Here is a 25,489-nt window from a genome sequence, read left to right on the forward strand (position 1 = left end):
ATCTCGAGTGGCGCCTTCAATTTCCCCTTCTGCGAGAGTATAGGCCCAAACACGTCGCGATATGTTTTCAAGGCGCGATTCTTTTCGGAGAGAGGCACGCAGAAAACACAAATGCATTTTTGCATTTAAAAGCTCAATATGGTGTTTCCCGAAATAAAAACATAAAAGAACTTCAACATCTGTACACCATGAAATCAGTTCTAAGACCTCCGTGCACTGGAGCGGTAAACTATCATGTATATAGAGCCTCAAGCATATTCAAGTTCACGAAGCGACGTTTTCAGTATATATATGACGTACAATCTGTCAACAGTTCCGAAGTTACAGTGGGCATATGACCGAACTTGCCGTGGGACAGTGTGCTAAGGACCCCGTAATATTTTCGCTGCTCCAGAGTTTCAGACGTCGAAACAGTGTTTCGCGTTTTCCTGACCTTGGGAGCTCCACGCGTGATTATATAGGAGGCCTGGAAATGTCGCGGCGGCAGATGTCGCTCCTTGCGGAATGGCTGCAAAACTTTCGGCAGACGACTTTTCCAGAAATTGTACAAATAGCAGCTACGTAAATTTTCAAAGCTGATAAATGCGCTTCGGGCACACGAGGAGTTTAGAGGCATTCATTGAAGCGCCTGTCACGGGCTGTGAGCTATGTTGTTTGGCGACGCGCAGGCAAATTTCAGCGTGTGCATGTACATGGACTTGTAGGCGCTGCACAATTTTTTGGTGGCACCGATGAAGAAGCAAGTGCCAACTATTATATGCGGAGAATAACTCGCCGCTAAATAAAATAACTCATGAAGTCACAGAACAACAATCACCGTGAAGCCCGCATATAAAGGACACCAGATTTTTTGCTGGCATCACGATGAACGCCCCACGCGAAGCCAAGGTGGGATTGATTACCAGGCTGTATAGTTTCGTTTCGCAGATATTTTACGATGACAGAACAAGAACGGCAACAGTACCACCTTAGCGGAGCTGGATTCCTCATGCCATTGTACGTACCTTGTAATCCGTCTGAAGGTTCCGCGTTCCTCTTCGGGGCTGCTCACTGCCACCACGCAGAAACAAAAAGGCGCAAGAGGCAAAAGTCAGGTTACGTTCTATTGTTTATCCATGTAGCCGAACTGCCATAGCTCTCGGAGCACAGAAATCACGAAATAGTTCACAATTCCTCGCCACTTACCGTGGAATTTAGCATGCACAATGTAGTGGTCGCACGGCAAGTACGCACTGGATTTTCGGATCTTAGATACGACGTGTTAGGAGTGACAAAATGTGTGTGCTTCTGTTTGACGGATCTCCTGCTTGGAAGTCTTGTATGGGTTGACATCATCATGGACAAAGTGAAAGGGATGACGAAAAGTCCCTTTTTACTCCAAGAGATCAAGGGCTTTCAGTTCCACACGAATGCAAGTGAAAGTGAATTTCGCCTTAAAGCCTAGCATAACCCATCTATGGCTTGAGAAGATGTGCATAGTGCTGAAATAGTACACGATATTTTAAGATAACAGTTAGGTTCGCCGTATATACGTACGCCGGAAATACGCACAAATTAAGGTTTTGTGAAGTGCATAGCAATCTCTCCTCGCATATGTCGCATGCACTTCACTCGTGCGCCGAAATATGGCAGCGTGAGGAGGCAACCGAGACTTGCTGTTGGGCGAGCATCCATGACTTCACTGCAGGTTACAGCTGTGCACCAACCCTATAGGGTGCTATTCAGGACATTGTCGAATTCTGCCATATTGTGAAATTCTCCATCTTGTCAGCTCCGATTGGCCCAAAGGGCTGCTACGGCCTCTCTGATTGGCTCAAAAATGCCGTCATTACAAACTTCGACAATACGGTGGACTTTGACAATGTCATGAATAGTACCCCTAGTGTGGCGCCTTCATGCGTACCTTATATATCATGACCTATAGCATGCCTGCAACTCTGTCGTGAAAACAGCAACATGTCGTCATTTTGCACGCCTGAAGTGACCTTATTTGGTAAATATATATAGTGGTCGAACGCGAACTTCGGTCACCACTTCCGAGGCTTTGCAACAAGTTTCACGTGCGAAGTCGTGCGAACGCTCTTGGGGAATATATAGCGCGAAGTGACGCGTGCCACTTATTGCGGCCTGCGCGTATAGCTGGAACGAAAGGAAAGATCAACTTAACATCGATCCCTCTACGAAATATATGTATATATGTAACATGTTCTTGCACCAGCATAACGTAAGCTTCTATAAAGTCTATAACGTATCGGTGGACTTACCTCAACGCTTTTCTCAGTAGTCTGCCGACGATAACCCCCTCAAACATGCAGAAAGGACTGGCTCGCTTTTTTAAGCAGCGAAAAACTTTCTCCAGAAAAAGAAATAAAAGAAAAAGGAACAGCCAAGCTAAGGTTTGCAAGTCAAGCTAAAGTTCTGTAGCACACACACGCACAAAAATTAAACAAGTAATATGTAGACATTCCCAAGGTCAATTACTCAAGCTTTCCGCTTCGATTATAGTGTTGGCGTACTTGTTTAGCCATCGGGGATCTTAAAATATCATGTTACGATACGACCTGCAGCAACGAAGTAAAATAACGCTCAGTGCATTGAGTGAACTCACTTGTTCGTGTTCGTGACAAACAGCAGTGCGGACAGGCGAGAAAAATGTCCGCTGTGCGACTTTTGCGAAACTAGCTGTCGTATTTAAAAAATAAGTTAGGAAACGACGTTCGATTAAGTAGAGATAACAGTAGTTATGGAGTCAATGTGTATAAAGTCAAGAAGTAAAGGAAGCATACGCGATCTTCAAGAACGCCTGCACGGATTCCATAAGGTACCATTACTCTTCACAAGTGGAAAATTTCTTATTAAGAAAGGTATCGGCCAAGGAGACACAATCCATATACATTTTTATTCACTGCAGGCTTTCAAAGATTGTTAAAGGTGCTAGATTGGGATAGACCAGGTGCAAGGATTAGAGGAGAATGTCTCCCTAACCAGTGGTTCGCAAATGACATTGTCCTGTTACATTGCCCTGTGGTGAACATTACAAAGAATATTGTGGTCTTATTTCTCTTTCTTAAGTCGGTTATATCTTAAAAGGAATTGCTGGCATAAACACTCCACGAGAACGAATGCATGTACCGGCACAACTAACGCTTCATTCCGGTTTCAGCACGTCGTGGGCGTCGTTACGGCCAGGTCGAAAGCGATCTGGTAGCGCTGCATGACGCTATCCCCTAGATGACGCTTGAAGGTATATACGGGTCCTATACTTTCTCGTACGGAGGAAAGCGGCAAGTCTCGGTGAATCGGTGTACCAAGCACAGGCACACTTTGTGCCAAAATTACTGGCGACGTTCGCTGACGATAGTGGTAAGGGTACCGCCCGAAGCCCTGCAGTCTGCACTAGCACCGCGCGTGCGTTCCCTCAGCGACTCCCCGAGATTGCGCTGACGCAGGTATCCCCACGCTGACGGGGCCGACCGGGCGCTCGTCGGTCATCGAGTCGAGCGCTCGTTGGCCTCGCAGCCCGTAGACACGCAGCATCTAATCAGGCCGAGAAACGCGCCGGTCGTCGTCTCGCCGAGTTGCGTTTCCCGCGGAGAAGCTGGGCCAGGGTGGGGAGGGGAGCTTTTCCTCCGTGGGGGAACCAGCGTCTCGCATCGCTCCACAGGCCGGAGGAGCGCGCGGCTTCATTGAGTTAGAGCCTGCAGGTGCGGCTGCGAACAGCGTAACGCTCGCAGCTGTAAACGCATCCAGAGCGGCCCAGATCAGAGAAGCAAGTTAAGCGGACACTTACGGCGTTAATTAAGGCTGGCGGGGCGCGGGCGAGAAGCGCATGCGTGCCATCGATTGGCGCCATCGACCCGAGGCATCCGTGCGCCGGTGTCTGCGGTGGGCCACAGCTTGGTCGCGCTCATTTCCTCCTCGCCTTCTGCCTCCTTCGTCGTCCCCGCTGTACGTTTTCTTCTCGCTCCTTCTCCGTGTTTTGCGATGGAGCGCATTAATTATCGTTTTCGGAGGTTCTCAGAATGCAAATTAATTACGAGAGTCGGGCGTGCGTTGAAACGTAATCGGGAGTTGGCGAAGCCCGAGCAATAAGCGTGCATGCGATAGAAGCATCGCGGGCTCCCCTTCTGCGAACGCGCACACACGCACGTGCGGCGCTTCGCATGCTGCAGCTTCGGCTCTGGCGCGGAGCCGAAGCTAGCTGCACCGCTGTTCACTCCTTGGCTGCTTTCTCGTCGGGCGGCCAGTGCAGCGCGGTTTACGCCGCACAAACGACAGAACGGAATGTTCCCGCGGGAGCGCACCGTTAATCACGATCCCGTTTCGGAGCACTGTGGCCGCGGCGCGCCCTGTCGGCGTCAGCGTATGCCTGCGCGCAAGGCCTCTTCATTTTCGCGAAAGCGAAAAAGCCCAGCAGCGTCTGGCTTGCCGAGGCGGGTGTTCAGGCATAAAAGCGACCACACGACGTGCCTGGAACCCGCAGCACGCCCACTGGGCGCTGCGACAAAACACGCTCGCGTGCAGTCGCTCGGGACGCATGGATGGCGTTCGTGCGTTCATTTTGCCGGAGCAAGCGACCGATATCGCGTCAACATCAATCTGCTGGTCACAAGCTGCTCGTGGCACTCAATTTAGATACCCGCACGTCAAAAAAATAAAAAAGAGAGGAAAAATCTTTGGGTGTTCACCCCCCAATCGCGTAGCCTGCAAACAATCAATAAACGCTAAACATCTTACTCTACTGGGGTCGTCACGTCGGAATATACTTACAACGCAGAGCTGTACCGGCTTTGCTCACCTCGTCGTCTGACTTGGTCACGTGCGCTTGTGGCGAAATGCTCTTCTAGAAATCAGCAGAACAAGGACGCAGGCCATCGATTGAGGGATTGATTGATATTGCGAAATTGAAAATTCTTGCAACAAATATGTTGCCAGTCTGTTGAATCGTTAAAATGTTGAGTTAATGGCAACGGATGACACATGAAATAAGCTAATTACAGCGATAAACCCACCGAGTTTCTTAGCAGGAGCAGTGCAATTAATTGGTTGTAATACGAATGAATGGAAAAGATCAACGATGATCAAATAGCCCTTTAAAAGCAAAGTGTTTCTGCAACGAGCCAGCCAAATCATCAACAATGTCAGCAAGAGAAGCATCAATCTCAGAACCAAACACCGTTCTACTCACAATGAAACAGGGAACAGTAGAAACCTAAGCACCAAACAAAGAAGAAGAAAAAAGGGGGAAGGAAAACATATTGATCATACTATTAGTAATGGAAGTGCTAATACTAATACTGATATTATCAGTCTTCCTGTGCGTTTGTATAGCCTACTTGTTGCCTTTGCTTTTGTTCGGGGTGGCGCAATACAAGAGAACTGGGGAAGCAACTCTAGTGCTGAGAGTCATTGCGGTCATGATGATGGTGGCGGCGGTGGGGCCCCATAACTGATACTGCTTTAGTTGCGTATACTTCCTTGCAGTCGTATATACATATGTCCCGCAACAACCAAATAAAGTCACCTTGCTTTATTAGTGTGAGAGTCGCAAGAATCTTCTGCGCCTGCATGTAAAGCACACCAACTTATGAGGCCCTTTGATTTAACATGAAAAAGAACTCGCTGGTTAATAAGCGCAATCGTCATTATTTTTGCTGTCGAGTTACTTAGGTTTTTAGCTATTTATAGAAAAATATCGCACTTATTCGAGCGCGGGCGAAACGAGAGGTCCGCGTGGAGTTACATGCTGGCCAGATGAGGGGTATGGGCTTTACGCCGCCTGGCGCTGCAGCAAAGACCGATATGACGTACGCTGAGTGTCGTATTGGCTGCGTTTATATTGATAGAAACAGTGCTAAATTTTTACGTGAACGTATTTAGCGTCTGCACAGTGTGCCGTAATTTATTCTTTATGGCCTGGTATTACAGCAAGGCCACCGCACTTAGAATGCAATAACTTAATTATCTACGCGGCGTATACATCCTATATAGATGTATACCTTGCTTGTCTCGCTCTTAAGTTTGTATATTCAGGCGCAGGTGTTATGTGGTTTGGTTTTCTTTCCCGTGAGAATTAGTGATCATGGTTAAAGCTCGATGCAATGGACTTAATTATCGCTTCTTTTTAAAAAACTCGATATCATCGCTTGCGCGATTTGCTCTGCAAATAAAGTGTATTTTTCAAAATGCAACCACTGTGTAACACTTGTAATGTGAACGAACGTTGAACTTCGTGAAAACTGGAACACAGCAAGGATTCTGAGACGTGTTCCTTTTATTTCAGAAAAATCAGCCCTCTTTCAACCTACGCCGCATTTCCTGATGATCTGTAAGTGAAAAGTTATACAACCCGATGTAGCGGGACTCTTTTAGAACAAATCCTGAATAAACAAGTGAAGGAGTTATAAAATTTAACTTCGTATGTAAGGAGCTTACCTTATATCTGCAAGTTTTTTCTGGTAGCAGCCACAACTTAACTTTTTGTTCATATCTCCGGCACCATATATACACAAGAAAGAATGGGTTAGGTATTTTTCCCGCATTTACTGTTCTTATTTCAAAGTGGACAGCAATTGTTAACTTCAGTGGAGGTGCAAAATAAAAACAAAAGCAAAAAGGCTACATTCACAATGTTAATAACGTCAGAAGTATTTTAACAACAGAAGAAAAACGAAAGAAGTTGATTCAGGAACATGTATGATAGATTGCCTCATCCCATTTGCAAACTCCTTAAAAATAAATCAAAGGCTTGCGCAACTGTTTACTATGGGTCTTATCACGTGAACGAGAAATTAGTCATCCAGAGCAGCTTGTGTATAACTTTAGTAAAAGACGGCAGGTCCAAAGCGTGGCAGTTTGGGCGAGTTGGTATGTCATGACTTTAAGCTTGTAGCGCAGCTCAGAAAGAACAAGAAGGAAGGTGGAAGAGGTAAGGTGGAAGAGTTCACTCTGTTCTCCGTTCCCTTTCATTACCCCTTCCACCTTCCTTTTTGCTCTTTCTGAGCTGCGCTAGAAGCTTTAAAAAAAACAAACGGCAGATTTCACTTGATTAAAGATATGCATGCTTCCAGTTTGCTGAATTATGGTATTATACGTACTATGTGCGCCAGACCGGTTTCTGGACTAGCCAGCAGTGTGCAATCAATCGATCGATCAATCAATCAATCAATCAATCAATCAATCAATCAATCAATCAATCAATCAATCAATCAATCAATCAATCAATCAATCAATCAATCAATCAATCAATCAATCAATCAATCAATCAACATTTCCCCCTTAGAACGGATATACATAGGCAAAGACTGCTGTAGTATATGAGCCAAATATCCAGTGCCTTTCCACGCACATTCTTTGTCCTGATGATGATGATGTGTAGTGTTTAATGGCGCTAGCGCCAGATGTGACCAAACAGAGCCACGGTCACATCTTTTTGCCAACATGGGCGCTTGCCGTTCAGCGAAAAACAGCGTTGAATTTGTGCTCAGATGATTCCAATATTTAGTTTACGGTCGCCGTATGTTGCTTGAAATTTTGCGCCTGAATGCATCTCTTTCTCGTCGCTTCGCACGCGTTGCCACAGTTGCCGCGGCGATCGAATTTAGGCTGACAGGCTTGGCTCCGCCACTGCCCTAACGACTCGCACACCCCCGGGCGAGATGTTATACGCGTGCCGCCTTTTCCACACACGGCGATGCGACTTCTCGTGTGCCGCACCGGCAAGCGGCGGCGGCGCCAGCCACGTTCGGGGCGTTGGCGGGCGCGATCGAAGCGCCGTGCCTGACGGGTCGACCCGAGGTGCCGCCGCACCTTTCGAGGGCGACAGCGTCACGTCCGCGGCTCTTGGGCGTTTAAAAAAAATGCAGTCAATCTATCAATCAGCCGGCCACTGAGGCGACCGATTCCGAGGAACACATGGCGCCGAGAGGCCTCGCTCGCCGTCTCGCCACGGACCACTCTGAAAGACTTCCACGTTAAGTGACCATTACAGCTGTCGTTTACCCGAAATTATTTCGACAATGCGACCAGGCCCCTTGTTTTTTTGTCTGCGGGTCGCTCAGGGCGGCGGCGGCGGCAGACAATCACACGAGTTTCCCCGACTGAGGACTGACATGCGATCATTATCTCTTTCCCCCCTGCCACCCCGCGCCTTCTCGTAAACAGCCCCTCGTCAGGATACGCAATCAAAGAGTATATGGCGTGTAAAACCTAGGAGCCAAATTACGGCTCTGTCTTCGAGCAGTCTTTTCGCCCTCCCCCCCGTGGCGCCTTCCCCCCATACGCTCGCCTTCCTCCTCACCTCTGGCCGCAATCGAGCTTGTATGCAAGCTGGGCAACTGTTGCATAAATTCATGGCCGCGCTCGCCGCTCGGGGCGAAACATGGCGCCACGGCGGCTCCAGATCGCCGTGGCGATGGCGCCCCTTCCGCCGGCAGCCAACCGGCGGCCTTGGAAAAAGGTGTCTCGCGCCCCCTGCGCGGCTCATCTGCCGAAGCGCTCCCATGGACGCGCACGGCACGCACCGGTGCGCGCCGCCGAGATCTCGCCCTTTGGCGCCGCGCGCTCTTCAAAGCTGCTCCCTTGTTTCCTCGGCGTCGCGAGCCGGTGGCTCTTCCCCGCCGCCGACCGTCGGCGGTGACTCGGGGCGCGCGCTGCTCGCACGTGGTCAGCGCGCCGTCGAAGCCGCGACGCTAGCCATCGCTTCCGGTGCTCCGGCGCCTGCCGCGTTCTAAACCCCGTCGTCGGTCGCCGATCGTTCGCGGCGAGCGAAGCCGTACGTTCACGCCGCCGCCGAATAGGGCCAGCAGCGTGCAGCAGAGTGCCTTCCGTGACATTTCGGTGATAATTGAATCACGTGTGATTGGGATCTAGGCCGGTGTAATACGGCGATTCTTTCCTTTGGATTGTATTCCAGTCGTGTCACCCGTCACGTTCGTATGGCTGACCCCGATGATAGCGGCTGCGTTTTTCATGGTAAAGGACGAATAACCTGCACTTCAATAGAATTTAGCATATGAATATGTGTTGTTACTGCCCCATTCTACACACCACCTTTTCTTTTTCTTTCTCAACAGCCATGAGAGTGCAAAGGAACGCACGGAAGGGCGATTCGCATTCTTAAACCAAATACACACGGAAACCTGTTCATCCCTTTCATTCAACCCTTTATTCGCAATGATGGCCTGTGACATAAGAGGTGGAAAAGTGATTATTATTATTATTATTATTATTATTATTATTATTATTATTATTATTATTATTATTATTTCTGAGGTCAATGATCTAAGTGTACTCTTCAATGCCTCGTTAAGCTTTTCATCTCATACTGAACGCAGTGCTATGCGTGGTCTGCGCTGTCTAGGTTCTGTTTGCCGCCTCTCACGCGAATGGAAATCTCCCACTCATTCCCTAATGCTGTTTTCCTACCACCATTTCCTAATGCTTCCTAATGCATTTCCCCCACTCGAATACGCGTCGGTGATGAGGAATGGAACTTCCAATTCCCGCAGTAATAGACTAGAAAGTGTTCAGAAAAAGTTCGTAGCAATTAACCGCCATCGTTTTTGCACTGGCATCGGTCAGTCTTTTAGCGCTTGTACTTTACTCTCACTACCGTCCCTTACCTGCTGCCGACGTATTCGCGCACACCTTTTGTTTTTGTACAAGTCCCTTCACGGAAACCTTAACTGAGCTGAGCGACTTAATTATGTCGCGCTTCGGATTCCGCAGAAAGTCACAAGGGAGCATCGACCATTCTTCTGTTTCTGCTTGTCACAGCAAACATTCTGCTGTGTATGTAGAATTCAAAATCTTTGTGATACCTATTTCGCTTATCTTGATATTTTTCATCAGTCGCTTTCGTCGTTCTGTTCACAGCTTCGTATTGTTGACTGTAGTTTTTCTTGGTGTACGTGCGTGCTCTGTTTCGCCGTGTGATATAATACATTTTCAGCTTGCCTGGCGATATGTCTAATGTATCAGTGGCTTTTTATTTTTCTCGTATTTTAATGGTCTTGGTACGTTGCATTTACATGTATTTACACAATCGCTTCCCTTTTCTTTATTCACTTTTCCTTTCGTTTCTACCTTTAGATGTGCAGTTTTTGTTATTTTAATTCTACTTGCTCGCTAATCTTCTGTTCATTTTCGGTTTACCTTGCCTTTGTCGATAGACAAGAGCTCGTTTTAGCAACTTTCCCTGTCCTTAGTTGTGTGCCAATACTATGTGTCCAAACGGCTTTTCTTTACATGCATCTTTTTCTTTTGCCTTTGTATACCTTTTTTTTAAAGCTGTACATTATCTACTGGTTAGATTACCTGCGCGCTAGTATTAAAATCACATGTTTTTTTTTTCTGGACACATGATCTAAAGTCTGAATTTGTTAATTTATTTTATTGACTCTCACGCATTGTTTGTGTATTTCTCCGTCTTTCTGTTGTGAATTCGCCTTGGCATTGTTGATTGTAAACTGTTGCTTTTCATAATTGTTTTCTATTTCATAATTTTTTTAGATGTAGTTGCACTTGTATTTTGTATCCCGGCCACGGCGGCCGCATTTCGATGGGGGCGAAATGCAAAAACACCCGTGTACTTAGATTTAGGTGCACGTTAAAGAACCCCAGGTGGTCGAAATTTCCGGAGTCCCCCACTACGGCGTGCCTCATAATCAGAAAGTGGTTTTGGCACGTAATTTATTTTTACCTTAGGGTTGTTCCTGGACACGTTAAATATGATTGGTTAATTAGTTACATGTGCTGCGATCAATCTTTAAACCTGTCTGAATAATTCCGCGTGCTTGGAAAACTGCTGGCATTTTTCCTGTCTTTAAATCAGGCTCGAAAACGCGTGTTGCAGAATATCGGCTGATTTCTTTTCTTTCTGCAGTTTCCAAGCTTTTCGAATAAGCTATTCACAGTGTATTGTTTTTCAGTGTAGAAAATGTTCTTGCTGCAAATCAGCGTGGTTTTCTTTTCTGGCCGCTCAACGACCACGAACCTTGTCAGCCTTATGATGCAGGTTTCCACGCTCGTCATGCAAAGTGGTCAAGTGGTCAACCTCAGCAAAGCCTTTGACGCAGTACCCTATTGTCCGAGAAGCTTGTGCACCACGATGTTGAAGCTGCTATTGTAGCTCTACTACGCAGCTATCGCCTCGATAAGTCCTGCTTCGTGAGCGTCAATGATCAACCTTCTTTTGTCTAAACGGTATCTAGTGGTGTGCATCAAAGCTCCCGTGTTAGGTCCGCTTCTCTTCCCAATCTTGGGCACTGACGTTTCCTCAGCAATCCAGAAGTCTTTATTTCTTCTTTACGCTGATGACATCAAAATATTTAAGGAGATACGCAGTATTGAGGACTGCCGCGCTTTTCAGTCCGACCTATCCTCATTCTCTGAATGCTATCAATTGAACGGGCTCACTCTAAATTCCTCTAAAACCAGAATTTTGCCATATTCGCGTAATTATATTCCCTTATTTTGTTGATCATTCACTGCTGACGAGGGTTGATGAAATAAGCGGCCTGTGTGTGCTTTTTGATAGCACGTTAAGCTTCTTCTCCCACGCTAAGCGTGTAGCAACGCGAGGTCTGCGCATGCTCGGTACCGTCTGCTGGCTCACACGAGACTTCCATATCATCCCCCCCCCCCCCCCCCCTTCTCTTCTCTGCTCAAATTGTTCACATCCATACGTCTTCCATTACTTGAATGCGTCTCAGTGGTGTGTAATGGCCCAAGCAACTGAAATAGCTCATTAATCGAGCATGCGCAGAAAATGTTGCAGTATGTATAAGCATCCTTTTCTGGTCTCGCGCATCAACTTTTCAAATTTGAATAGTTATCCTACACTTCCGTCAATTCGCTCCTCTTCCACTTATTGTACAAAACCATTTATTTCATTATTACATGCGTGGATCCGCCAGATTATGTTTCACTGCGTATTACGCAGAAGACTACCAGGGAACATTTAGGCCTTTCCGCGTTCCCGCATCTTTCGGCAGACACTCGCCTCTCCACAGAATGCGAAGTGTTTAAAAATGTCATTTTTTTATTGAAATGAAAAATAAAAGAAAGAGATGTAGTCATCCTATAATGGTGACGGCTACTCTTTTTCTCATAGCAGAAATAACGTTATATATATATATATATATATATATAATATGTAGTAGGAAAATGAAAAAAAAAAAAAAAACGACGTCACAGGGTCATAAATCCATAGCACACAGTCATATACATCCACGAACTTATAGATATAAAAGGCAAAGGCAAGTCGCACCGCATTGGGTTTGTAAACGAAGTCATAAACAGAGCCACACAAGCGGCCGCGATGTAGACTGCGATGAGTATGCATGCGAACAGATGAAGAATTACAGAGTTAAAATAATACACGCACAGGATATGAGATTCAAGAACAAGTTTCAACATAGAATACAAAAAAGTATGACACGTAATATACAAGCGCTAATAATTACAAATAATCAAAGCAAGTTGTTGTTATATTGTGTGTCTGTTCAGTGCGATATCTAGTATCAAGACGGCAAGTTAGGCCAATTGGTTAGGATTCATTGTAAGGTTCGTTACAGCGCAACACAAGACACGGTTCAGCCGCAGTGTCGTCATTTTATTCCTTTCTGTCGTCCGTGTCTTGTGTTGCGCTGTAACGAAGCTTACAATGATATCTAGTACTTGTTAAGAATTCCTGTATCTTCGTAAAAATGTTCGAGTGAATTCAATGCTTTTCGCTGGGTTATTTTCGATGGCCAACGACTTATCGAGTGAGAAAGGTCGGTGAGGATAAATGAAGTGTAGTGCTTGTTCTAGCTGCCGTTTCTTCGTAGCGTGCTTGGGGCGTTCCAGGAGAAGATGGCAGACATCCTCATCGTCGTTGCCACAGGAGCAAGCCGGGGAAGAAGCCCGTTTTATTCGATATAGAAGATGTTTGGTGTATGCTGTCCCAGGCGCAGTGAATGAATTAGTATCTCAATACTTTTCGAAAGTTCTACATTCAGCCGGTATTTGAGTTGAGGGCCCACTTCGTAAAGAATCGATTGCTTAGTGCGTTCATTGAACCAGGTTGACATATACAAGTCCTTTAGTTCTCTTAATATGCGTTGCGTGTCCATTGGTGTTAAAGGGATGAGTTGAATTTCTGCATCTTTATGGGCCGATTTTGCCAACGAGTCCGCTAATTCGTTGCCTGCTATACCAGCATGTCCCGGGACGCACTGTAATATCACTTCGTATTTTCTTTTAATAGCCTGAGTTAAACTCTTCAGTACCGCGTATGTCATTCGTGCGTGTGGTTGGTTGTTATCAATATTTTCAATATATATTAAAGCCGATAAGTAGTCCTTACAAATTACCCACTTTTTCGCTGTCTCATATGTTTTGATAAAATAAGTGGTTTGGAGAATTGCCACTAATTCAACTGTTGTTGATGACGACGTGCGTCCTAGCCGACACGGGTATTCTACCTGTAAGGATGATATAACATACACTGCAGTCGCACTTTCTTTGATTACAGAACCATCCGTGTCATTTTCTCCATCTTGATATCTTTCAAAACGTGTTGTCTTATTTCTGTCCCGAGCTTCGCACTTTCTCTTGAGTAATCTTTCTAGCTGCGCCACTCCTGACTTCTCATATAGTTTCTCCCTCCTTCCGCACATATTGTCCGTCTCCCAATAGTGTGTTATTACTGTATTGTTGCTCATTACGTAGCTGTTTATCCAGTTCTTTTTTTTTCATTATTTTTTTATCCCATGACTATGTGTTGTAGTTGTTTTACATCTAACCTTGTTCATTTTCGTTTTTCTGTGCACCAGCACCCAGACCTCAATTATGTTGTTCCTGGGTACATAACTATTGATTGATTGATTGATTGATTGATTGATTGATTGATTGATTGATTGATTGATTGATTGATTGATTGATTGATTGATTGATTGATTGTCGGCATGTCGCCTTTCTTTTGGTCTCAGTGCACGCAGCGAAACGGGATCGACATCGACTTTGGCACTTATTGCCAAAGTCAAACGAAGTCCCTTTTGCGCTTTTGTCTAGATGAGAAAAAGGCAGTAGGTTCATTTTATACTTTGTCACAAGTTCACACTATTACGGCTTCAGCGGATAGTTTTTATTTATTTCTACAGCCCGGCTGCAGTACACGGCTCACACATGACGCGTTATGGTTCGAAATAGCTGTTTAACTTGCTTGAATGTTAGTCGCATTAACGTCGACAGTTACTGTGAGGTGGGTTCTGCTAAAATTTTTCATTCATATGTCAACTGCGTTTGCGAAGCTCTACAGTTCTCTTATATTTACCAGTACTCAGATCACACATTGCCCGTTGAAACTTGAGCTTGTCCCCTGTGGAAGTCCCCATGAACTGAGTCCACCTCACGGTTTCATTATTCCAGGCCGCTTGCTGTGCTTTGCAGCCCTATAACATCCGTATCCACTGTTAATATCTGCACATTTATGTTTTTGGTGACTGATTATAAGATATTCATATATTGCGCATCTGTAAAACTTTAAGTAGTGTTGCCTGCATGCTGTAGAATGTAAGAATCTTGTTTACTTTATTCAGTGCGAAGGTTAGATATAGCCCCTCTCTTATAGGTTATAAGTAATGTGTGAAGGTACAACATAGGTTATGAAAAAAATCAGATATTTTCGAATATTGCAGTAACTGTCCCTTCGTCGGTCTTATACCCTGACACCAGCCTTGGTACGACTGGAAAGGCATGGTAACCGAAGGACGGGCTTCAAGTTCCCACGCTAGCCTCTCTTGTCCTCATGACGTTTGGACAGCGTCTGCTCTGGACGCTGTTGAATTGATGAAAAAGGATTGCACTGATTCCGAAGGAACCAACGGCCAACCTATTGAGTTTGATAATGTTTTCTGAACGTCTTTGAAAATCGCGACGTCATACTAACGTACCTGTGCTGCGGCTCTGGCGCCAACTCTGAAGGGAAACATTGCGCTTCATTCTATTAACTAATAGCAAACCGCCAAATAAATGGAAATTGAGGATTCGAAAGATTCCACACCAGGTTCAACTAACTTAGAGTTGCTTTTTATTGTCCTTTCAACACTAACAAGTCCCCCTTATACCATTATGCATTTTACGATTTCATTCAAACAGCTTCAGTTTTTTCCGCACCTCTCTCTATTTAATTCGGTGCCGCTTTGCTTGCACACTCCTATATGTTATTTTGTTTATTCTTGTCGAGTAGCTAATAACCTTTTATTTAGTGCTGGCTGCGACATTGAAATAATTTTGCAAGAGACATAATTTTAGAACATTAGCCATAACCGCCGTCCGTATTCACAAAAAGCGCTCACGCTGGCATTCTACGTAAGAGGAAAGTCCAGCCAATCCTGATGTTAGACATTATATTAACGAAGGCTAATATAATATAATATAATATAATATAATATAATATAATATAATATAACATAACATAACATAACATAACATAATATAATATAATATAATATAATATAATATAATATAATATAATATAATATAATATAATACGATTTTTGTTCGTGCACCTACGAACAAAAAGCTTCGTGAATACGGCTCCGCTTCTTTCGGGGAGCGCCCAATTTCTTCGTATGGGACCCGAGTTTTCTTGCTGGCACCACTTGTTGGACGCTGCTGTCATTCTCAAGAGATGCCGCAGCTTAATGCATAGTCATTAGCCCACACCAAGCGGTGCCATTTCGCACTACCCAATTGTCTTGCATGCCTCCTAATATAAGTGCCCGTGAATGAGTGTCAGTCAGCAGTATACCCTGTTTTGGTGTGTCGATATCCGGCAGGTCTTCAAAGACCTTCCCTTGCGTTAGTTGTCGCTTGCCATGATATACATCAATGTGCACTGAGGGATGTTCTGGAACATTTCTACAACATCGAAGTGTGCCCTTGCCATTGGAAGTGCTACACGATTGTGCATCGAGCATCCCTCAAATCTGTTCTCATCAACAGCCATCCCCTGTTTTTTTCGCCTTTCCCTATCCCCAGTTCGGCGTAGCAGGCTAGAGCTGACCTCTCTGCCTTTTGTTGAGTGAAATCTCTCTCTCTATCTCTCTCTCTCTCTCTCTCTAGTAGAGCCACGAGTCATATACTAAGTTTGTAACAATAATGTTGGCGCTTGCTCGCAATGCGCACTGTGATTAATCGACATGGTCGAACAGAAGCTTCTCGCCAAAAGAAGCAAAGCTGTCTTCTCTTAAAGCTTGGTCATTGCGTTGAAGAGCAGGAATACTTTCATCAAGATGTACTCGTTGAGTGTAAATTATTCAGTCCTAAAGTGCAGTCAATGAATTTCGTAGGCAATTGACTTGAACATGGTCAAATGTTGATACTACGGTGGAGTCTTAACAACTGTTAAAAAACACCACTGCACATTCAGAGGCGGCTTAAGTGGGGATGATATTGTGGACAATTGAGGTATTTGCTGATGAAGACACCATAACGGCGGGCATAGAAGAAAATGCAAGATGTGCAGTGCTAGCTGCCTCTACATAGTGCAGACTCTTAGAAACAACCTGGCGCGTTTGTTTTTTTATTTCCATTTCTCTGGAGGCTTCCCTACAAAATTGTTTCGGCTCTCAAGGAAAAAGATAAACAATAAGTAAGGCAACCGAACGATGCCGGCAATAACGCAGCGTGTACATCGACGGAGAACGCCACCGGGATATTTCATGCCATTTTCGAGGGCTTGACGCGGCGTCTCTTGCCGAGGCTCCACTTCCGACAGATGCATGCTACAACGGTGGGACGACGTCGTCCGTCCGCGACATCGCGCGCCGTGATCTGCGCCGTATGAGCGTCTCTTCCGCTGGCGCTTCAATGAGGCGTTCTCGGAACGCTCTTACACCAGGAGCCGCCCCACGCGCCCGGAGACAAGGATGCTGCGCTGAAAGCGAATCTCCGCGATGGCCGCCGATAAAAACGGGAGCGCGTGGTGGTGGTGGTGCCTTATCGGCGGCCGCAAACCGCGGCGCCAACTCCCCGGCCACTGATGCTGCGCTGACACCCTCGTAAAGAACCGAGGAAAAAGTACCCGGATTTCGGACTCCGCCATAGGTCCCACGCCGCCGCTTCGAGCATGCCGCATGTGGAACGAGTGGCCGAGTTGATGGAATCTCGCGATTTAAGAGTCGACCGCTTGACTCGACGACGCCGCTCCGCCGGCTCATTTCTATATGCGAATGCTCTCCGGCCGCCACCATCGCGCCAGGGTTTCCTTTGTGCAGCCTGCGCGTTTCGTCTTTGCTGCTTTTCATCGGGCCTTCTCCGCTGCATTTGCGCGCTCGTTTCTTCTATGTGGGCGTTATCGTTGTCTACGGGAGTGTGTGCGCGTGGTGTATAGTGTGTGTGTGCTGCGCGCGCGGGCGCGCGAGCTGCTCCCCGCGGGGGAATGGGTACTTTATGTGGGCGACACCATGGTCTTACTCCCCCCACCCCTCCTCCCATTCTCCGTTGTTTAGTATACACCGTTGCCTTTTGAAAGCGCCGTATGTCTGTCAAGGCTCTGCATTGCCAAAGTCTACGGCAGCACGCAGCCTCTTGCGTGCGCTGTATAGCAGGGGAAGTGTACAAACGTTGTATTCGGCCAGGCTCGCCCTTATGACGCAGAAGTAGCCTGGGCCTCGCAAAGCGTCGAGAAACACTGGGCGCGGGCATTTTCGGGCTCGTTGTCCAAACGGTGTAAGAAAGCGTCGTCGTTGGGCAACAAGATGGCTGTCAAAAGTTTAGCCATATGTTGTCAAAGAATGGCGCAAGTACCACCACGTCGACATCTTGCTGTTGCCTCCACGTGAAAGCATACGGCGTTGAACGCCTGAGCAACAAATATGATGTCGTCAGATTATTATTTTCTCCCAACGACAGGAAAGATCGTTGTGGAATTCTGAAGAGCTGGTGCGAAAAATGACCACCGCCTCAAATCAAAAACCACCTTCAACCTCGCGGTGTTGGATGCCTTGGTTGGCGCGGTTGTACGGATGATGATGGTCAGCTGAGATCTGAACTTTCATTAAAGCACAGCATTTTATGAGCTGTCTTCTCTTCCACCTGATAAAGCAAGAGAGAAATAGCATGGTTAGCCTTGGTTAATCTTGATTGCAAGTCCAGGTTAGTCTGGTTGTCTAGCTATGTTGCGGCGTTTAGCCAGTCGTTCGGCGCACTGTTCGTCTGTTTCCTGGGCGATTCGTTTCCTCTTCATCTCGTTCCGATGTCCATTCCAGGCCTCCTCCTGCTTATCAGGATTGTCGCCGTCCATACTGCCGCCTCAACTGTGGTTGCGGCGCACGCGAGCTCTCCTTTTCAAACCTCCGACATGTTGTGTTATCAGGCATGCGACGCAGCTGGCGAAGAGAGCGGAGGCGAGCGCAACGACGAGGAACGCGGTTTGACGTCATGCCAAACGGGGGCGGCGGAAAGGCGCGGCGCTGCGCAGCGGCGGAACACCTGTGCCTCGGTGCTACTAGTGGCGCAAGCGCAGTAGTGACTAGGGAGTGAGAGAGAGAGAACTATCCGCGGCGAGGCGCGCGTTGTGACGTCATGTGCCTCCTCGGAGCACCACCACGGCGAAATCGCAAGTTTGCGGCCAGTAAAGCTTTCGCTTTAAAACGCCGCAATAAATGTGAAAGGGCAGGCTCACCTGTAGCCTTCGTACTTCACCGACGCCTTCTGCATCACGACGATAGCGTTCGAAATTGAAGCATTGCAAGTTTACCAAAGTTTAAATAGCGCGTTCCAACAGTTATGAGCCCTTAAGTGTATAATATACTTCGGTACTCGTCTTCGCTTCGGTACTTCGGTACTTCGCTAAACTGGTTAACCTCCCTGCCTTTCCTTCTCCACTTTTTCCTTCCTTCCTGCCTTCGGTACTCGTCCTCACATCTAGGAGCGAATGAATACGATTTCGTCATTTCTTCTGACTGATAATGTATAAAGAGTAGTACAATTTACACCACTGAAAGCATCCCTCTGCAACCTAATCATTTTTGGTTTGGTTCCGATTCTCCGATGCTTTATTTCAAGTTCCTAAACGAGCTATCTTGGGCAGCAGGAGACCCGTGCTTTGTCAAAATATGTACGGTTCTTGCCTAAATATCACTCTCTCCCTGGCGTCCTTATCAGCACAAATGAGATTCCTATCTTGTTGATCGCATGGAGTGCTGTGCGAGGGAATTTGCACAATGGTTGAGTCTCCGGAAGTGTTTCAGGTGGCGAGAATCTCCACGTAGAATTCCGAGAAGTGGAAGAAACAGACAAATAGTGGGTCCATTTAAAAGAGTATTGTTTCACACTCGAAGACAGGTGTGTCAGCGAAACGAGTGCTTCTCGGCATGCATGCGCACACGCTCCGCAGAAAATCGGACAGGCCGCCGTCCACGGGCGTTTACTAAACTCGCTCGACCTTCACACTTCCTCGGCGCGCCCAACTTCTACTCTGATGGCGGCACTTAGCGATAACGAGACACGAACGACGCTTGCTTTTGAGCCCCAAACGCGCACGGTCTTTACGTTTCCCTCTCCACTAGCTCATTTATTCATTTTTTATTCGCTGCGCTTGTCGAACTCCAAGACGGTCGGTCGCGCCGCGCTCGCGTTTCTCGGCACTTCTCTCTCGCCATTTTTCTTCTTCTCTCTTCTTTTCCCCCGGTGTGGCACTCACAAAGACACGTTACATATCTAAGACCCGGAGAACGCCCCGAGAAGGTCTCTCTTCCATCTGGCCTCGTAATGAGCACTCTGATGCGCGTTTTGCCCCCTCTTTGTTTATTTTCGTCGCCCGCGACGGGCTAATGCACATGTAGAGGTGCGCCCGCGCGCGAGGGGCAGGCGAGACTGCCGCAGCCTACCTGACAGGAGAGGACTCCGGCGGGCAAAGCCAGTGCCGCTAAAGATGAAAACCGGTCCGACGCCTGCGCAGGGCACCCGCGCTGCGCGTGCGCGCGCTCGAGCTTCTCGAGTATAGTGCGCCTGCAGTCTCTTCGGCCGTTAGACGGCGACTGTCGGTGTGCCGCACCAACGGCAGCCGCTGCCCCAACCGAGGCGCCAGCCGAAACGGTGGCTTTACAATATAGCCGACGAGGAATGCCTGGCCCGCGAACTGACCGGCCAGCAGCAGAGCGAGTGCGACGACCGGCACGTGACCGGACGCCCTCCCAAGCAGTGGTACCCAGAATAATGACCTGCAGTGCCAGCTAAGAGAGATTGAAGGCTCATACTCTCTGGCGATCACCTCCAGGTGACGCGCAGCCGCGGCCTCATCTACCGCTTTCTAGAAGGTCCCTCGGTGCCACGTCAGGATTGTCTATAGAGCGAAAGAAATTGCGGCAACAGTACCGTGAGAAGTGCCGCTACTGACGATTGACAACTTGCTAATGGCGACACTGGCAGCAACGTCGCTAGTGATAGCAATAACGGAGCTCGTATGTTCTTACGTAATTTAAATAAACATATATGAGAGAAATCGCAATATTTATAGTTATTTCACGTAGATTCGCAGCTTCGCTTTCGACGGAGGTGCAAATGAATATGCAAATTTGATGATTCATCCCTGTTTTTTCTCCGAGTGTACGTTTTATTTTTTTGCTAAACAAAAGAATTGCGTACAAGTGAATAAACTAACAATCTGGCGCAAAAGACTCAAAGGGGTAGTAGTGTATAGTATATAGACTAAGTAGAGGTTCGCTCATCGCCATAGACATAGGTAAGACCATTGCAGGCTTCCTTACAGGAATGATATAGTTTCGGTTTGTTATGCTACAGGTGGGAACGAGTATGAAGAGATTAATATGAAAAGAAAAGAAGCAGGGAGGTATACTGATGAGGTTAGAGTATCACCAAAGGTGTGATGGCCACCCTGTCATGTGCACACTACACAGTGTACCGGTGAGGTATACTGTTCTCTAACATAACTACCTCTGCTGCTTCCCTTCCTGTGCTAAGTTAGTGTGTATCAGCGGGTACTATTTTGGCAATGGTGTCGGGAGTCAGGGCTGTGTGCTCGTGGTGCCCTGCTGGCTCGTGGTGCCCTGCCGAAACAATGTTGGCTTTTCCCTGCGCAGGCGCCAGACGGCGGAGGAGCGTGAGGCGGAGCGGCACGCGGCCAACCGGCTCATGATGTCGCTCCAGGCCGAGGTGGTCAGCAAGTCCATCTACGAGGGCGCCCGGGACTCGTTGTGCATGAGCAACGCCTCGCTGCACGCCCTCCAGTCACTGCAGCCCTGGGCTTCGGAGGCAGCCGCGGCGAACGCGCTTCACGCAAGCGCCGCCGCGGAACGAGGTGCGGCGGCCGCCGCGTACCTAGCGCAGTCGCCATCGCTCACCTCGCAGCTCTGCTGATGGGCCGCCGGCCAGGCTCTGATCTCGGACTACGGGCATTACGCGCTAAGCCACCTCGACGCGCCTCTGGGACAAAAAGTGTGCGCACCACGCGGAGCCGGGAAAGCACCGCATGGTGGTTCGGTGCACGCATTTGCAATGGATTCTCGAGTGGACTGCCCTAAGGCTTCGATGTGACTGTGACTGTGTACGCGGGGAGGTCGTCGCTATGCTGGCCACACCGACGGACTGCATGCCGCGTCGGCTCTCCGCATTCGCGGCCCATCCGTTAGCTGCTTTTTCAGTGCACATGTTAAGGCCTGCAGTGCACGCAAGCCGACCGATGCGCACTCGGCGTACGCAAGCTGTGAAGTATAGGGTGCGGAGGTGGGTGTCGCATGATAATGTTGGCGCCAGATCACAGTGATCTGCACAAGATGCATATTCTGGCGCCTTAACCGCGTGCCGACGTGCCTCATCGACACAACATGCTTTAAGTGAGCTTCTTCAGGCATTTACTTAACCAAGATGGCGGACCTCATGCTACAAGTGCAACGAATTCGAGACCGTAAGAGCTGAAGAGTGTTCCAGCGCAATACGTTACACAGACAAGCGAAGTGGCACACACTTGTTTCTTGCGTCCACTTGTTTGTCCGGGTCCTTCATTCCGCTTGAACGTTCTTCAGCATGCCTTACCAGCAAGGCTTATAGCCTTTACGGTGACAGAAACTGATCCTAGTATGGTGACACTAGTGCGTAACCCTCAGTTTCCTCAGTGCTGTGAGCGTGATGTCCACTATCACGGTTAAGGCAGTCAAGGTGATTTCGACGGGCGGGGAAGCCAGCTTTACGAGAGAGAGAGAAAGGCAAAAGAAAGACAGGGAGGTTAAAGCTTTACGAGAACGTAGCGTTGTCCTATAGCACCTATTTTCTTGGCACGTGTAACTCCGTGTTTGAGCACTCCTTTGACCATTGTGCTAGCGACTGTCGGCTAGAGTTTCATAATGAAGAGCACTTATTAAGCAACCACAGCTCACCAACATTGCTTTGTAAATATTAAGCATTTAGATTAGATGCTTTAACGTAACTTGTGCTTTCGGCAAAGGATGTTGACGAATTAAATACGTAGGACAGGAAGCTTTATAATTCTTGGTAGCTATCACTCCTTTCTCAATAAGCGTGCATCCACTAAATGCGGAATCTCTATTTTAAGGTCCCGGTCCTCAAGCGTTCAGAGACCTTGTACCTTAAAAACATACCTATCGAAGTTATATTGAAGCACCAATATGATGCGGTCCATCCGCGAAGTCGCGTAGAGGGTTTAACTGCGCCTTAACTTAAAGCGACCAAGAACATACATACTGTCATATGCAATAGGCGCACAAAAGAGTGCAAAGGCAGCGAGCAGGATGACGCGCGAGAGAATTAGTGCAGAATAGAAAAATAAACTCGAGCAGGGTGAAGCCGGTAATACGGGGCGTGAGCAGTTGTTTCCGGAGAGCCGCCGTGAGTGAAGCACGCATAGCGCGACCTCCCCTTCGGCCTGCGTACCCGTCGCCAGCAGCTGTGTATAGAAAGACGTCGTCAGCGCTGTACACTCATTGAAAGTGCCATGACAGCGACGCGAGGTGTGCAAGAACTGTGTACTAGTCCTCCACGAACACTCTCCGGGCCCGAAATCATACAGCATCCGACGTCGCGAACCCCTTGCAAGATGAAACCAGTGTCTTCCGCGTCATGGGACTCTCCGGTGGTGACGACCGTGTTGCCACGCACTCAACACGTGTAAAGCGTTTTCTTGTTTCTTTGTCAGCATTATCATTGTTCCTGTACCTCTGCGTGGCTTTCGGTTTCCTTTCGTGGACTGCGGACGTGACCTTCGTGGCTCTTCCCTCCTAAGGAAAAAAAGCAAGCACCGACTGACTCCCTTTCCTGTCATTTCTTGTCGTGCTTTTTTTTTGTTCTCTTTCACGCGCCTGGTCCGTTCTGTCATCATTATTACTTTTTTTTTATCGGCGGCCAGCCCCACAGGCAACCGCTGCAGTGCGCGTTGGAGCCAAAGAAATGCCATAGATGACGCCGAAGCAGCATAAGGCGATATACTCTAGAGTGCGTGCCCCTAAAAGCCGTGTTTTTGTTATCAGCCGCCGCTGTCTAAAGAGACGACCATATTGACTCCGGCTTCGGGAGATGAACGCTTAGCCGCGTCTGAAGATTTCAAGCCGCGCAGCAAGGCGTACGCCGGATGGCTTCGGCGATGTGGGGACAGTCGCCTCATTTCTTGTTGGTACTATTTTGCCCGTCCGGGTGCACCACGACTGCCGCTCTACCGGACAGTTTTGCAGGCGGGTACAAGTAGCCGCGTCACGAAGCCAACGAGTCTTGTAGAATGCACTGTTGAGAGATTCGCTGCAAGCGAATGTAGCCTGTTATGTACATTAAAGCCCTTTTCTAGGCCGTGCTGTACCATACGAAACCATATGAAATGCGAAGAACCCGCTGGCAAACAAGTAAACAATGAATTTTTTCTTCTTTTTCTTTACGCCCAGTACTTTCTTAAATATAAAGAGCAGAGATAACGATCAAGGTATTAAGACACGGCAGAGCTACTAAAATATGCGGCATGATTACTTCAATATTGCAGAGAAATTCACGAACAGCATAAAATTGGCAGTTGATAGTCATATTTAAAGCGTTTGTATACATATTAATAACTGCGCTGAATAAGATAGGCTTCCTAAAACGCATTCTTCCTTAGGCGTTTATTTGCTCTGACGGAGTTAAGGTCCGCACTGGAATAATACTATTATGCACGGCTCTCGATCAGAAGGTTTAGAACGTTGTCATGTATTATATTTGTAATATTTACATCATAATAAACTCATTCCGTACGCATGACCATTTGCTTCCTGGCTTTCGAGTGTTCTTGTTGGCATCTTGTGTGCATCGCAAAGCCTTCTCTCTTCTCGTTGTTCATGGAATTCACACAACCATGCATCCTGAAGAGCAAACACTGCAGATGCAAAGGATCACTTCGTCTTTTACTTTATCAAACGCATTGTGCATGGTTAGGATCCCGCATATATGACTGTAGTATATGATCTGTTTCGGAGAATGTTATCATGGAATTCAGCCCCGCATAAGATGAACAAAAAACGCGGCCTGATCGGTAAGATTTTTTTTTTTTTACTCGTGTTCAGAGGTGCCTTGATTTGCAGCTTCGCCCGACCACATGCCCGAGGCTAAAGAATCACTTATTGGGGTACATCTCCCGGTGACCGTGTGCGGCCAGTCCTTCAACGATGGCACCTGTATGCATACTTAAGACAAATGCAAAAGAGGCCACATGTAGCTCGAGGTGAAAGTAAGTTTCTCGAAGGCAGAGACTCCGTCTTGCCGCCAAAGTGGCACGTCAGCGGGCAGCAACTGCAGCAGACCATCACACGGTCGCTTCCCTTTTCTCCAAGGTATGCGCCGCTGGTGGCGTTGTCGAGTTCTCTCGACACTGAGGTCAGCGCCTTCACATCGTTTATAATTGTGCAGTTATATGCGTTCTGACTCTCGTGCCCAAGGGGGAAGCCTCGATTTAACGCTTCGTTGTGCATACGAGAATGACAGGTTAACAAAATACGCGCCTGTCATTCCGCTACTGCTGAATGACCTGTATTAGCGGAGCCAGTGGACGCTACAGATACGCAACTATGGAACGCTATGCAGATATGTACAACGCTTTGCAGCTACACCGGGCGTTTGTACCAAGACATTAAGTAAATATTTAAAAATAGCCATTTCAAAATAAAAGGACGGTTCCTTCAGAGGCAGGCTATTAGTGTTGACGACCACGGGCTGACACATGGTAATGAGTCGCTAATTAACAAAAATCCATTATTTATAGTTTAACCATTTATTTTCAGCAGGCGCATCGTACGTGGCAAATCGAAGCGATATCTATGTACAAGGCATATCAACTTTTAAATCTGGAAAAATGAGATTACCGGCGGAAGTGTGGCACGACGAAATTCGGCTATCGGAGCGCACGAAGCCGAAACTGGAAGTCTGCAGCGAGCGCAAAGCCTGGAGTCGCCGTTCTGCTTACGTCACCTTACAGCGGGCAGCCAGTGCGCTGTGACACAGAGGA

The 25,489-nt window shown here is 47.5% G+C and overlaps 1 protein-coding gene across 2 annotated transcripts in view; it reads left to right on the forward strand.

Annotated features, from left to right (window-relative positions):
* Window positions 1-24,249, forward strand: part of LOC126546260 (T-cell leukemia homeobox protein 3-like) — a 79,646-nt gene extending 55,397 nt beyond the window's left edge. Inside the window, exons 3-4 of one of the 2 annotated variants that reach the window (XM_050194410.3) lie at window positions 6,284-6,328; window positions 21,096-24,249. In XM_050194410.3, the coding sequence (XP_050050367.1) occupies window positions 6,284-6,328; window positions 21,096-21,372 (322 nt within the window). In that variant the 3' untranslated portion in view covers window positions 21,373-24,249. The remainder of the gene's footprint in view (window positions 1-6,283; window positions 6,329-21,095) is intronic. The other variant, XM_050194411.3, reaches the window with a different exon arrangement.
* Window positions 24,250-25,489: the final 1,240 nt, after the last annotated feature.

Source organism: Dermacentor andersoni, chromosome 1 (assembly GCF_023375885.2).
Source record: "Dermacentor andersoni chromosome 1, qqDerAnde1_hic_scaffold, whole genome shotgun sequence".
NCBI classification, from domain to species: Eukaryota; Metazoa; Arthropoda; class Arachnida; order Ixodida; family Ixodidae; genus Dermacentor; species Dermacentor andersoni.